This window comes from Desmodus rotundus, chromosome 3 (assembly GCF_022682495.2).
Source record: "Desmodus rotundus isolate HL8 chromosome 3, HLdesRot8A.1, whole genome shotgun sequence".
NCBI lineage: Eukaryota > Metazoa > Chordata > Mammalia > Chiroptera > Phyllostomidae > Desmodus > Desmodus rotundus.
Window position 1 is genome coordinate 114,075,576 of NC_071389.1, and position 15,689 is coordinate 114,091,264.

At 42.0% G+C, this 15,689-nt stretch overlaps 1 protein-coding gene across 1 annotated transcript in view; it reads right to left on the bottom strand.

Moving 5' to 3' along the window:
* Positions 1-11,146: 11,146 nt before the first annotated feature.
* Positions 11,147-15,689, bottom strand: part of LOC139440760 (maestro heat-like repeat-containing protein family member 1) — an 85,977-nt gene continuing 81,434 nt past the window's right edge. The window contains exon 38 of the mRNA XM_071220789.1: positions 11,147-11,275. Within this exon, the coding sequence (XP_071076890.1) occupies positions 11,147-11,275 (129 nt within the window). The remainder of the gene's footprint in view (positions 11,276-15,689) is intronic.

Sequence of the window (15,689 nt, forward strand, 5' to 3'; positions counted from 1 at the left end):
CCATCCGGCCACCCTGGCAACCATTAAATTGTTCTCTGCATCTGAGTTAGTTTCTGTTTTGTTTGTTCGTTTATTTTGTTCTGTAGATCCTACATGAGTGAAATTATGGGGTATTTGTCTTTGTCTCATTTCACTGAAAATAATACCCGCTAGGTCCCTCCATATTGTTGCAAGTGGCAAGATTTCATTCCTTTTTATGGCTGAGTAGTATCCCATTATATATGTACCACATCTTTATCCATTCGTCTATGGATGGACACTTATGTTGCTTCCATTTCGTGGCTACGTGAATAATGATAGAGAGGACATAAGGCTGCATATATCTTTTCAAATTAGTTTGTTGGATACCTTTGGATAAATACCCAGAAATGGAATTGCTGGGTCATAAGGTAGTTCTATTTTAGTTTTTTGTTTTTTTTTTTTTTTAGTAACCTCCGTACCATTTTCCACAGTGGCTGCACCAATTTACAATCCCAGCAACAGTGCACGAGGATTCTCTTTTCTCCACACCCTCACCAACAATTGTTTGTGGATTAACCGATGATAGCCATTCTACAGGTATGAAGCGATATGTCATTGTGCTTAATTTGCATTTCTCTGATGATTAGTGATGTTCAGCATCTTCTCATGTCTATTGGCCATCTGTGTGTCGTTTTGGAGAAATGTATATTCAGCTCCTTTGCCCACTTTTTAACTGGAGTTTTTGGTGTTGACTTCTATGACTTCTTTATAAATTTTGGATATTAACTACTTATCAAGTGTATCATTGATGAGTATGTTCTCTCATTCAGTGGGTTTCTTTTCATTTTGTTGATGGTTTCCTTTGCTGTGTAAATACTTTTTTTCCCCACACCATTTATTTTTTTAAGTATATGTATATTTTAAGGCACATTTTAGGATGGGAGGTCTTTTCTTTTTAGATTTTATTTATTTAATTTTACCAAGAGGGAGAGAAATGTCAATGTGTGGTTTCCTCTCATGCACCCCCCACCAGGCACCCTGCCCACAAACCCGGAACGTGCCCTGACTGGGAATCAAACTGTTGCCCCTGGTACTCAATGCACTGAGCCACACCAGCTGGGGCTTCAGGTATATTTTCTTGATCATGTTACAACAGTTGCTCATTTTTTTTCTCCCTTTTCTCCCGCTATGCACAGTACACACAGTACACATTCCCTCCAGCATTCCACTCCCCCACTTTAGTTCATATCCATGGGTCATACATAAAAGTTCTTTGGCTTCTACACTTCCTGTACTATTATTAACATCCCCTGTCTATTTTGTACCTACCAATAATGCTTCTATTCCCTGTACCTTTTCCCCCTTTCTGCCCTTCCCACTCGCCGCTGATAACCCTCCATGTGATCTCCATTTCTGTGATTCTGTTCCTGTTCTAGTTGTTTGATTAGTTCATTTTTTTTTTTTAAGTTCGGTTGTTGATAGCTGTGAGTTTGTTGTCATTTTACTGTTCATAGTTTTTATCTTCTTTTTCTTAGATAAGTCCCTTTAACATTTCATATAATAATGGCTTGGTGATGATGAACTCCTTTAACTTGACCTTATCTGAGAAGCACTTTATCTTCCCTTTCATTCTAAATGATAGCCTTGCTGGATACAGTAATCTGGATGTAGGTCCTTGCCTTTCATGACTTGGAATACTTCTTGCCAGCCCCTCCTTGCCTGTAAGTTCTCTTTTGATAAATCAGCTGACAGCCTTATGGTTACTCCTTTATAGGTAACTCTCTTCTTTTCTATTGCTGCTTTTAAGATACTCTCTTTATCTATAATCTTTGGCATTGTAATTATGATGTGTCTTGGTGTGGCCCTCTTTGGGTCCATCTTGTTTGGAACTCTGTGAGCTTCCTGGACTTGTATGTCTATTTCCTTCACCAGATTGGGGAAGTTTTCTGTCATTATTTTTTCCAGTAAGTTTTCAATTTATTGCTCTTCCTCTTCTCTTCCTGGCACCCCTATGATTTGGATGTTGGAACTTTTAAAATTGTCCCAGATATTCCTAAGCCTCTCATGTTTTTTGAATTCTTCTTTCTTCCTTCTGTTCTGGTTGACTGTTTATTTCTTCTTTCTGCTCCAAATCATCGATTTCAGTCCCAGCCTCCTTCCCTTCACTGTTGGTTCCCCATATATTTTTCTTTATTTCACTTTGTATACTCTTCAGTTCTTTCTTTATTTTGCAGTGGTACTCAATCATTTCTCTGAGCATTTTCATTACCAGTGTTTCAAAGTGGACCGATGTGGTGGGCCAAAGCAGCTTCCAACATGACCTCCCACCTGGTAGCACCACAATGGACACAGTTGCAAAGCTGTATCCGTGAAAGGAAAAGCATATAAATGAATGACGCATAGGGTCCTCAAACCATGGCCTCCTGTGGTGCCACCTATTCCCTTTGGGGAAGGTCAGAGATGGTGCAGGGAGGTATGTGTGGCATAAAAATGAAGAATTGTTTTGAGGGCAGCATAACAGAGTGACATGGTATTGTGGGTGAACAGAGCCTGCAGGCTAGCAGACCTCCCCCTCTTGCTTTTAATCAGATGGGGGTGTAAATGATAAATCTGGAGCTATAAGCACATTGTCTCATGTGATCTCTCTGTCATCACTGCTAAAACAAAACAGGCATTGAAAGAGGAAAATGCTCACCCTCCTGGAGCGGTGGGAAGGGGTCCTGTGTGGGACAATTGAGACAGCCTCCTGCAAGTCAGGGTGAGGCCTGCTCAGAGTAGGGAGCAGTACGGAGTCGATGCTGTAACTTTTTTTATCATTAAGTTCACTTTGTTGACTGAAGTTCTAACTTAAGTATCCTATCAACTCCTGCCAGTGAAAGGAGTTAGTGTTTGTGAAATGCTTAGGATAGTGTCTGGCATTGTTGGCTATTGTTTTCCATAATACTTGTTTTCATTATTGAAGCTACAGTGTTTCAGCTACTGAATTCTGATAGCTTGTATATAGAAACACTTTTCAGGATTACTGGAGAGTGATCAGGGCAATGCTGATTGTTCAGTGTGCTTGCCTGATGGGTTTAATAGGCTTAGAGGAGGAAAGGTGGAGTAGCAGCTGGTGCACACCATTGTTTGTTCTGGCCAAACATCTTATGTTGTCATCTTCTCTAAATGAAATGCTCTCCAGCCCAGTACCTCCCTTTGGTGATGTCCCCAATACACGTGCATGCCCTCTAGGAAGTGTGGAAGCTGCATGCCTGTCAGTGAAGCAGGAACCAACTGGTTTGCAAAGGTGGGGTAACACTAACATGGTTTCACTGGGGCCTGTCACTCCACTTAGGAGAGCCATCTCTGAGACATCCCAGGGACTCACATGATCCTTCTGGGATTTAGAGACTCGACTGATAGGCGTTTGCTCCAGGCCTGCACCTTGGCCCAAGAAGGAGGCAAGGCCAAGGCCTTCTGGTTCATCCTGACCCACTGCCTGCCCTGGGCCTTGGCCTGCAGATGTTCATGATGTCCAGGAGTGACTCTCTGCCACTGGACTACTGGCAAGAGAGGTGTAAGCCAGGGTCTCCGAGGGTGAGATCCTTTTAGTTAGGTTGCCTGCTCCTGAGCCATGTAGCTGTGAAGGACTGACCTGCTCACTTGCACACTCCCAGTATCCACAGTCCTTTGCTGTTTGCCCCAATCTGCCCAGACATTCTAACCTCAACCTGCCTCTGGGCTTCCCACCCCTTCTCCTGTTTGTAGAATCACCTCCAGCCTCAGCTAACCAAACCAAGCCAGCCCTGCCCTCAGCCCAGCCCTGTCTTGCTCCCTATCCTGACTACCAGGCACCATCTCACTCTGGCCGCACTTCCTGGGAAAATGTTGCCCATCCTTGCTGGGAAAATGGCCATCCTGGTTGGACCTCCATGGGCCGCCCTTATACCAGTTTGCACAGGCCCTCTGAGGGGGTACTGGGAGCTAAAGCCCGAGGCTGGGGCCTTGGCTAGCCCACTTCAATGCCAGCGGGATCAATCTGTCTCCTTTTGGAAGCAGAATACCAGGCTACTTTTGGAAAGGGCAGGCTTTCCCCTGGCACCCTGGACAAATGCCAGGGTGTCCTTTGGGTCAACCTTTGATGATGGCTGTGGGGGGAATAGTCAGGCAGCGATTACTGGTAGAAAACATTCCTTTCCTCTTCCCTCTCCTCTCTTATGTTACATAACTAGCAGGGCCCCCTCTCACCCCTTTTTCCAGAGTGGTGTTGATATACTGCTTCTGAAATAAACATTCAACTGCCTTGACCAACTTCTTTGGTAGGGAAAAACAACTTCATATGTCTTTGCATGAACTAACCATATAAATCCTTCCCGGAAAATGTGGAGTGAAATCCTTGGTTCGGAGAGATGTCCATGCTAATCCCACCCTTTCCCAGCAGAATCTGTTGACCCGCCGTGAACACACTGGGAAGCCCTGTGAGCCAGTGATAGAGACAGTGTAAGACAGAGAAGAACACCAAGGGGAGGAGTGGCTGCAGCATTTCACGTTTTATCAGGATAAGCGAGCAAAATTTTATTTTTGTTTCCCAAATAGATTCTTTGTATCAATATGACTAAATTAGGAACCAGCCTTCTAAAAATAGAGATGTTTTAGATTTGATGTTATCCAAGCCGTTATTTCTTAATTTTAATACATCTTAATTTTACTGGGGGCATTGCATTAACTTTGCCGGTGTGCATATCTAGTATATTTTTCATTATCTCTACACCCTTTCATATCTTCTCCAAATCTCCTGTGCTGATTCATAACTCTGTGCCTTTGCTTATGCTGTTCCCACCACCTGGAACACCACCTTCTCCTCTAGTATCCCTCCCACTCTCATGGACCAAATTCCTGCTTATTCTTCAACACTCTACTCAGATGTCCCTTTCTCCAGGGAACCCTGCCTGTCTCCACCTCCGTCACCCCACTTCAATAACTTAAGGCTCATCCCCACTGACATCACACTCCCCATACATAGATTTCCCTTCTTCCTACCCATGTTTCAACTAAAATTTCAGGTACTGTGTCTCTCTTCCATTCTAGACAGTAAGCTGTTTGGGAATATTGACTGCGTTTTAGTCATGGTGGCATTCCTAACAGTGATCAGAAACCCTGACACACAAGGAGGCTTAAACTGGTATTCCTTACTCTGCGCACTGACCACTTAACTTTGCCTGAGTCTAGGTACCTCCATTTCTTGGGAAGAAACTACATGCCCTTGGGCACACCTGCCATGAGATGTTCTCTTCTTTAGAGTGGCTGCTGTGTAGTGCTGCTCAACAAATTTAGTTTTGTCATCTACACGCTCTATTGTCTATATCAGGAGTTCTGAAACTTTTTAGTCTCAGAAACCCTTTCTAATCTTACCAGTCATTGAGGACACCAGAAATCTTTTGTTTATGTGGGTTACATCTATTAGTAGTTACTAAATTATAAATTAAAACTATGAAATTAGAAAACTATAAAGTCCCTTAAAAATAACAAGCCCATAACATGCTGATGCCAATGTTTTTGAAACAAAAAACTTAGTAAGAGTGGCATTATTTTGTATCAGGGTTTCTCAGCCCTGGCACTATCGAAAGCTTAGACCAGATAATTCTTTGCTGTGGGCTGTGCTGTGCATTGCAGGATGTTTGGCAGCATCTCTGGCCTCTACCCACTAGGTGCTGGTAGCACTCCCTCCTCCAGTTAGGACAGCCAAAGAACTCCTCATGTCCCCTGGGGGGGGTGGAGGAGGATGACATCACCCTGGTGAGAACCACTGTTATATTTCTGCAAGTCTTTTTAATGTCTTAATAGAAGATAGCTCAAGTTTTATTTCTGCTTCCACAGTCAGTCTGTTGCAAGGTGTTGTTTTGACTGAAGTATATGAAGAACTAAGCCTTACACAGCTATGTAGTTGGAAAAAGGGGAAATTATTTTATTAGCTTTTAAAAATGCTTGTGCATAGTCTTCTTTGATACTACAGTGAAACTCAACAAAAAAGTGATTTATTAAAGGTTGTAACACGGAATCAGACACCTATTAATGACCTTTTCCTGTTCTGCGACATTAGATATGTTAGTTTATCTTCAACTTTGAAGGGATCTTTTCCCCTTTGGTAGCATCATGTACATTCCTTACTTGGGAAATGTTTATGGATCTCTTTTCAACGTTGACACAATATAGAAGAAAATACATTTATTACTATTAATTTTATTAAAAAATATTAAGTGCTGGAAAGCTATCAAGCTCCCAAAGGTAGATGGAAATATTTGACAAATCAATTAACATGATATTCCACATAAGGAAAACAAAGTATAAAAGTCATATGATCATATCAGTAGATTCAAAAACATTTTGATAAAATCTAGCAACAATTATAAAAAACTGTCAGCTGAGTGGAAATAGGAGGAACATACACTATGACAAACACACAGCTAACATCAAACTCAAAGTGGAAAAAGCTAAAAGATCAGGAACAAGACAGGGATGTCCACTTTCACCACTCTTGGGAAAATGGTACCAGCAACAGCAATCAAACAGGAAAAAGAAAAAAAGGCATTCAAGGAATAGAGAACCAAAATGGAGCATCGGTAGACACACTGCGCCTCCTCACACAACCAGAACTGACAGAAAATCGAATGGCAAGGAAGTCCGACACCAAGGAGATAAAAAATAAACACTCATCCAGACCGGTAGGAGGGGCGGAGACAGGTGGGTGGGGGAGAGGACTCGCGTTGCCTCGGTGGAACCGAGACTGGTGCAGTGTGGGATGAATGGGGCAGGCAGTCTGACCACTAGCAGACCCAGCGGCCCTACATTCACGCACAGATAAACCGAGAGGGCCAGACACAGAGTAGCAGAGAATGTGGCAGGCAGTGTGGCAGGTAGCACCCCGTGGCCCCACATTCATGCATAGATAAACCAGGACAAATGGCGGGGAGCAAAGCAGACCTCGCAACCCAGGCCTCCAGCCCGGGGGAAATAAAGCCTCAAAACTTCTGATTGAAAATACCCATGGGGGTTGGGGCGGCAGCAGGAGAAACTCCCAGCCTCACAGGAGAGGTCGTTGGAAAGACCCACAAGGACCTAGAGTGTGCACAAGGCCACCCACTCGGGAACCAGTACCAGAGGGGCCCAGTTTGATTGTGGATAGCAGAGGGAGTGACTGAAATCCGGTGGAGAGTGGAGCAAGCGCCATTGCTCCCTCTCGGCCCCTCCCCCACGTACCCTGCCCTGGGGAACACCAAAACCTCTGCCCCTTTACGTAACAGACGCGCCAAGACAAAAAAAAAAAAAAAAATGGCCCAAATGACAGAACACTTCAAAACTCCAGAAATAATTCAACTAAGCAGCAAACAGATAGCCAACCTATCAGACACACAGTTCAAAACGCTGGTAATAAGGACGCTCACAGAATTGGTTGAATTTGGTTGAAAACTAGATGAAAAAATGAAGGTTATGCTAAGAGAGACAAAGGAAAATATACAGGGAACCAATAGTGATGGGAAGGAAACTGGGACTCAAATCAACACTGTGGACCAGAAGGAAGAAAGAAACAACCAACCAGAAAAGAATGAAGAAACAAGAATTCAAAAAAAAAATGAGGAGAAGCTTAGGAACCTCCAGGACATCTTGAAACGTTCCAACATCCAAATTATAAGGGTACCAGAAGGAGAAGAGGAAGAACAAGAAATTGAAATTTTATTTGACAAAATAATGAAGGAGAACTTCCCTAATCTGGCAAAAGAAATAGACTTCCAGGAAGTCCAGGAAGCTCAGAGAGTCCCAAAGAAGCTGGACCCAAGGAAGCACACACCAAGGCATATCATAATTACATTACCCAAGATTAAAGATAAGGAGAGAATCTTACAAGCAGCAAGAGAAAAGGAGACAGTTACCTACAAAGGAGTTCCCATAAGACTGTCAGCTGATTTCTCAAAAGAGACCTTACAGGCAAGAAGGGACTGTCAAGAAATATTCCAAGTCATGAAAGGCAGGGACCTACAGCCAAGATTACTGTATCCAGCAAAGCTATCATTTAGAATGGAAGGGAAGATAAAGTGCTTCTCAGATAAGGTCAAGTTAAAGGACTTCATCACCACCAAGCCATTACTATATGAAATGTTAAAGGGACTTATCTAAGAAAAAGAAGATAAAAAATATGAACAGTAAAAATGACAGCAAACTCACAGTTATTAACAACCACACCTAAAACAACAACAAAAGCAAACTCAGCAAACAACTAGAACAGGAACAGAACCACAGAAATGGAGGGTTATCAACAGGGGAGTGGGAGGGGGAGAGAGGGAGAAAAGGTACAGAGAATAAGTAGCATAAATGGTAGGTAGAAAATAGACAGGGGGAGGTTAACAATAGTATAGGAAATGTATAAGCCAAAGAACTTATAAGTATGACCCATGGACATGAACTATAGGGGGGGAATGTGGGATGGAGGGGGTGGGCAGGATGGAGTGGAGTGAAGGGGTGGAAATGGGACAACTGTAATAGCATAATCAATAAATATATTTTTAAAAACGCATTCAAATGGAAAGGAAGAAAAAAACTGTTATTATTTGCAAAAAACATACTGCTCTATATTTACCATAAGGATTAAACCCTAAATCTAAACCTGATCAATGATTTCAGTAAAGTATCAGGATACAAAATAAATATTCAGATATCAGTTGCATTTTATAAACCAGTAACTATCAGAAAGGGAACCTAGGAGAACAATCCATTCACAATTGAATCAAAATAAAATAAAATAATAAAATAAAATAATAAATAAATAAAATGAAATCATATTACATTGAAAAATACCTAGGAATAAATTGAAAAGAATGCATGATGGACAGACAGAGAAGTGCAGGAGAAGCCCTCCCATTAACTTCAAGGAGCCAGAAAGGGAACTCACAGTGCCCCAAGAGAGTGGGGAAATCCCACACTACTTTTTCTTCCTTCATTCCCTCATGCTCCAGCCCCCCTCCCCAACAAGCCCTAATGGGAATCCATGGGAGCAAAACTCTGAGGGAGGGAAACTTTACTCTCCACTTGAAAGAGCTGAGGCCCAAGAGGATGGACAATCTCCCAGTGCTTTGCTTCCTCTTTCTGCCCTCATGCCACTTGGCTCAATTGTAGGCACAGTCACACACGTGGCTGCCATTGCAGGGTAACTAAAGCCCCAGCCAAACAGTGCGCAAAAGGGATCCCAGGAACTGTAAAACCAGGGAGCTCATGAAGGAGGAGGAGCCTGGGAAAGTGAAAACTCAAAGATCAATGTCAATGAATTCAGAACTGACACTGAAATCACAGCGTACCCACAGAAGCTAGTCATAACCTGCACCCAGAAGATAAACCAGTCAATTGCCCTCTAAAGCAAAATATCAGCATGCTCCATAGGATTTAAATGAGACCGAAAGTCACATAATGCAATATTTAAATGATACAATAAAAAATGACTCCATGTGTGAAGAGCCAGGAAAACCTTAACTCACATGGGAAAAGACCATTGATATACCAGTCAAGAGGAAACAGATGCTGGAATCCTCTGATGTAAATCTTAAAGCAGCTTATGTACAAAATACTCCAAAAAGCAACAGTGAACACCCTTGAAATGAATACAGAAATAAAAGCCTCAGCAAAGAAATAGAAGATATAAAGTAAAACCATGGGAAATTGTGTTTGTATTCAACTGAGAAACACAAATTTAGTAGACTAAGTAGCAAAACAGAGATGGCAGAGGAGTCAGTGAACTTGAATGAAGATCACTAAAAATCATCCAATCTGATACACAAAGAGAAAAATGATGGAAGATGAAAATGAACTGAAACAGAATCTTGGGACCTACTGGACAAGAACAAAAGGTCCAACATTACTGTCATCAAACTCCTAAAAGGAGAGGAGGAAGAACGTGGTGCTGAAAAAAATAAAGCTTGAAGAAATAAATAATGGCTACAAACTTTCAAAGTTTGATAAAAGACATAAATATAGATATTTCAAAAAATTCAGTGAACCCCAAACAGGCTGAAATGGAAGAAATTCATGCCAACACATCCTAAACTGATGATAACAAAAGACAAATGTGAGACAAAAAAAGACATTTTCAGACAAAGACTGAACACATTGACTATTAACAGTCCCTCACTGAAGAAGCCATAAAGAAAGAAAAGGTAATGTAGAAGGGAGGCAAAAGCTATGAGAAGGAAAAGTAAACCAAGGCATATGTAAACATAGAGGCAAAATGTATAAGTATTGACTGTATAAAACAACAACAACAATGATGATGCCATAAAAGACTAAATTTGGGGATTTTAAAAGAGTGTGAAATTAAAATACTAAACAACAATATATAAAATTGGAGGGTGTAATCAGAGTTAAAGAACTCTGAGGTCCTTTCATTGCTTGCATGAAGGGAAAAGATTGTCTTTGAGCTTTGGTAAGTCAAATATAGGTGTTGGACTTCAGAAGTAACTGAGATATAGATGAATCAGATGCTGACCCTGCCAGCATGGAGTGAGTGTCCAAGCTCTAGAGATAAGGAGAGTGACACAAAAATAATTTAAATCCAAGGTTCAAAACCTAAAAAGATATAGATGCCAGAACAGGAGCACTGTGAGCATGCATCTCTGATGTCAAGTCCCATCACCTCCAAAGTTCCATGTCCTGTAGGGAGGATAAGATGTGGAGAGAACAGGTACTGTTCTGGGAAATTCAGGTTTCTGAGCCTTTGAGTTCTTGTAACCAGGCTCCTAGCATTCTAGGGTCCCTGTGTTGTTTGGAAGGAGGCTAGAAGTCATGAGCTCTCTCCACACTCTTCAGGTCTGCAGAAGATCCTGGGAGTTAGAACCAATTTCATACCAGAATTACTTCGTTTCCTTCAGTGGCTCACTCAGCGAACTAGTGCCAAGAGAGGAGTGGGTAAGTGTGTGCTAGGCACATCTGTATGTAGTAGGGGATGAATTTGGGGCCTATCCATTGCACTGCTCCAAGTAACCACATCTCCTTTCTTCTGTCCCTCAGTGATGTCAGCCTTCCACCACAGTCCCATATCCCTGCCCCAGAATCCCTAATTCAGCTTCAACAGTTCATCTGCAGCTCCAGCCCATACTGTTCCCAGCTACTCCCAGGGACTTGGGCCCATATGTCATTGATGAGTGGATGTGGTTGCTCAGCGATGCTACCAAACACCAGCTCTCTTCCCATGGTAGGTGATGTTCTGTAGGGCCTTGACCACCTGTAAACTCACTCGCCACTCGTCCTTCAGGAGTTCTTCCAAGAAGGGAACCAGGCTCTTCACAGACTCTGACTATAAGGAAGGAGGCACAGATCACTTACACCTGGGTATCATGCAACACTTTGGGGACAAGGATTTATGTGAGAAAAGAGATGGTGCCTAAGAGAAACAGGCACAGGGGATCGAGGGGCCTGGATGTGTCAAGGACATGGAAGGATTGTGCTCAGTCTCTGTGGGAGGCGTAATGGCCAAGCTGTGTAAGTCTACATACTGGATGTGGTACTGCCCAGTAATGATGGGGTGGGGGATAACCTAAGCCCTGAGTAACTAAGACACACAAGGGAGGTACATTAAATGGTTCTGAGACTGACACTTGATTCCCATTGGGTCCCCCCATTCATACTTATCCCGGGTGCAGTGCCAAGTTACTGATCCCACAGAGCTTGTTTTCCTTCTTGATGAGGTCGGGCTCCTAAATCTACTTATAGAGATTGCTCACTAAGTTTTGCCCTGGAGATTAAATAGCAGCTTTTTTCTTCCATCTGGGATATGGGCCCAGCATGCTTGTGCTGCGTCACTCTGCTGTGTATTCTTTGTTCTTGGTAATATCATGCAAGGTACTTTGTAGCACAAAGTACTCCGAAAGAGCACTGTGGAGGGACAGAAGTCTCTTGCTTTCACACTATGATCCATAGTGTCCAGAAGGCTGCTGACTGAAGTCTGGATGGATTCCACTGGGACATTCCAGAGGGTCATTTTGGCTCAAGAAAATATCAGTAGATAATCTGTGAGCTTGCTCGTTTGCATTCCACAGCCTTACCCTTCACAGAGGTCTCAGGCCCCTGACACTCCAGGGAATCAGGGTGAATCCCCCAGCAATGCCGACACTCCTGGACATGGTTGTCATTAACTGAGGAATCAGCTGCCCAGATGGAAGACACTGCAGTTACAAGCTCAGAAGTACAGTGCTAGTGAGACACTTACCAAACACACAGACTTGCCTCAGAGTCCTGAAGGTATCCCACCAGAGTCAAAAGAAAACGATACTGGAGAAGTTGGCATTCTTGCTGTCTGTCACTACCAGAACCAATAAGTAGAGACAAAGATTGAGTCTTTATGGGTGCTTTATTTGAATGCCAGCAATCTGAGAAGATGGAAGGTTATGTACCCTCAAAAACCATGTTGTAATCACATCTCAAGCCAGCATTTCTATAAGGAGAAGAAAGGGTAGGTAAGGGGTTTGGAAAAAAGGTTAGTCTGTAAGAGTTGCAGCCCACAGTGATTTCCCTAGTACTTCTTTATCTGTCGATCAACAATTTTTGTATCTGTGTCTCAGGCCTTCCCTCCCTGGAACACAAATGCTCAGTTACCACCTCCATCACTTGCAGAACTGCTGGGGCACAGTGGTTGAATTGTTTGTCAACCTTCTGCATTCAAGTAGGTCAAGCACTCCAGGTCCCAGGATAACAGATTTCCACGTGCATTAATCACTTAAGCCTATCACCTAAAAGGCAAAATTTTAATCCTTGAGTTCCCTATCAGAATTATAGACAATAATCAGCTATACTACTGAAAGTCCACTAATTGAATCTGATCCAAAAACACCATCACAGAAACATCTACAATAATGTTTGAGCACATAACTAGGCACCATGACCAGCCAACTTCACACATAAAATTAATCATCTTACCTAGGTAATAACTACATTTATTAAGCACTTAGTATATACCTTGTATACGGCACAATTTTGTTTAATTCAGTAAAGCCTATAAAGTAAGTTTTACTATTTTCATTTCATATATGAGGGAACCAAGTTTCAGAAAGATGTTATCTAATAGTTCATAAAATTTAGAAGCAATCAAATCACTCTGATCACTGCTAAGTTCAGATAAATAAAATTAGTCAATTTGACCAGAGTGGGAACTAGTTCTCTGGGCTTTCCACACTTTTCAAAGCTTCAGAACCACGTTCCAGTAGCCTAACTGTCTCATGACTTTGGAAAAAGAATTATTGCCTTCTTACTTAATGCCAGACAAACGGCTAAGCACCTTATGTTCATTATTTCCTTTAATCCTTAGAGCAATTTTGAAGGACTGAATAAATCCATCAGAATTGGGTTTGGTGGTGACGGAAAATGAAACATTGGATAAATAGATAAAATTTTAAATCTACCCCAATCCCTCCACCAGATAAACAAAGTCTACAGGGGAAGTTCTTCAAACTGGTAAACAGCTTTATTTTCATAATTGATCTAGTTTCTTTCCATCTTTTGGCTCTGCTGTCTTCAATGTATCACTTCCTTCTGCAGGTCCCAGACAGATGCTTAGTTCCAGACATCATGTCAACATTCCAGTCACCAAGAAGACAGGTGGGACAACCATGGATGTGCCCCTGCCCTTCAAGGACCCGTCTCGGAAGTGGCATGTGCAACTTTCCCTTACGCCCACTTGATCAGAACCTAGTGGTATGGCCACAGCTAGCGGCAAGAGAGTATGGCAAACATTCTTTTTTCTTGACCAATAATTGCACAGTTTAAGGAAAAAAAAGGGAAAAGGGGAGAATGGATATTGGAGGACAATACCACAAGAGATACTATATTTAATACCATTTTGTAGATGAAACCTCAAGCACAAGGAAATGAAGCACAGACCATGAAGTAGTACAATATACAGAACTGTAGAGGGAGCAAGGGTTCAAATCTAAGTTTTAGAATGATTTTTAAAAATAAAATGCATTCAAAGTTAGGTCAACAATAATGACATTTCACGGCAATCTAATGTGCCTTCTTGAGTGACAGAGGGTTAGAGTTGTTGCTGTTTCACTGTATGCAACCTGAAGCCCGCCTTTCAGGCTCTAAACCAAAATCTGAATACACCTATGGAAATGTGTCAGGAGGCGTGGGAATGTCACACAACTCATGTAGAGGAGGGGAGAAAAGATGGGAAACTAGGTACTATGTGACTCAACCACCCTACCCCTCCCTTTTGTCATTTGACACTTTGCCTGAAGATTCAAGGAAATGCATCCAGAGCGGATGTTGTCACTCAGGTTTATTCCTTAGCCCCCCAAACTACGATGGAAACCACCTTGTTTTAAGATAAGAAAAGACATTTTATTTGCAAATGTTACACTGATTGCCAACAATCAATAACCTAGGGGAGAAAAGACAAGGAATGTACTGCATGTTATAAGAGAAAAGCTGCCTATTTGGGCTGCCATCCAGTCAGACAAAAGGTGGGAGAGACTCCAGTAGGGTCAAGTGCTGACATGTGGACAAAGAACTGGGAAAGGCTCTAGTGCCCAGTTCTCAAAGTTCTCAGTGACTCGTGAGCAATTTGTTTTTGGACAGGCCCAGATTCTTCAGGGGGCCTTTTGAACTTTGGTGGTTGTGACTGTGGAGTAATTTTTACCCTCCTTTGCACCAGCTGCACAGTGAATTTAGAAGGCCTGGGAGCCAATGATGTCTTTCGTGTGTGTTGAAGAGCCTCTTTGTTCTTCGGGCTCTCTTGCCAGGTGCATTGCAGTGTGCCAGAATGGTGCTGACAGAATCCTGTATGTCTCTGAGAGGGTGTTTGCTCATACTTTCCAGATCTGAAACCAGAAAGGAGGAGACTCAGATTCTCACTCTGAGGACTGTTTAACCAAACCCCCTTATTCCCACCTCACATGTCAGATTATAATATAACTTCATAGAGGGAAGTTATATTAGAAGTTTTTATGAGGTTTACATGAAGAAACTTCTATTTAGAAGTTTCATCTAAATTATGGGTTAAAAAAAAGAAAACTCAAATATTGGCTAATAAAAGCCTGTTAGTTGGGAAGGGTAGTGACTGGAATTTATGTCAACACAGAAGAGAAGGTTAAAATACTGTTTTTCTTTAAATTTTGTTAAGCTCAATGTGCATGATAAAAGTCTCCTTTTTTGTATCCAGTCTGAGGCAACTCTTAAGCCTGTATGTAAGGGGGCGTAAATAAGAGTGTTCATGGTAGCTTGTCTGAATAGCAAAAAAATCAGAAACAACTTAAATATTAATCTATCAAGGGCTATAGGAATGCAGGAGATCTTTATGTAGCAAGTTACTAAGTGGGGCAAAAAACAAGTTGCAGAAACTGTTTCCCAAACAGGAAAATAATAATGGACTACACAGCAAACAGGCAGGGGGCGGGGGAACAACAAGAGTTGGGAATTAATAGAATTTTATACACATATCGATTTTTTTTTGCAATGAGACTATATTCATGAATTTCTCCTACATTTAAATTACTTTTAAAAATATTTTAATGCGGGTAAAAGAACACAAAACTGCAAGTTTTTTGGAGGGGCAGAGACCTTGTCTGCCTCACACACCACTGCGGTGTCAGCCCCTGGAGCACATGATAAAGGTGCAGTAACCAGAACGTTTTATTAACAGGGATTTTATCCAGTGAGTCTAATGATGGATCACTTGTTTCTTTCCCGTTACTTCTCTCCACTTAAGCCTTCAT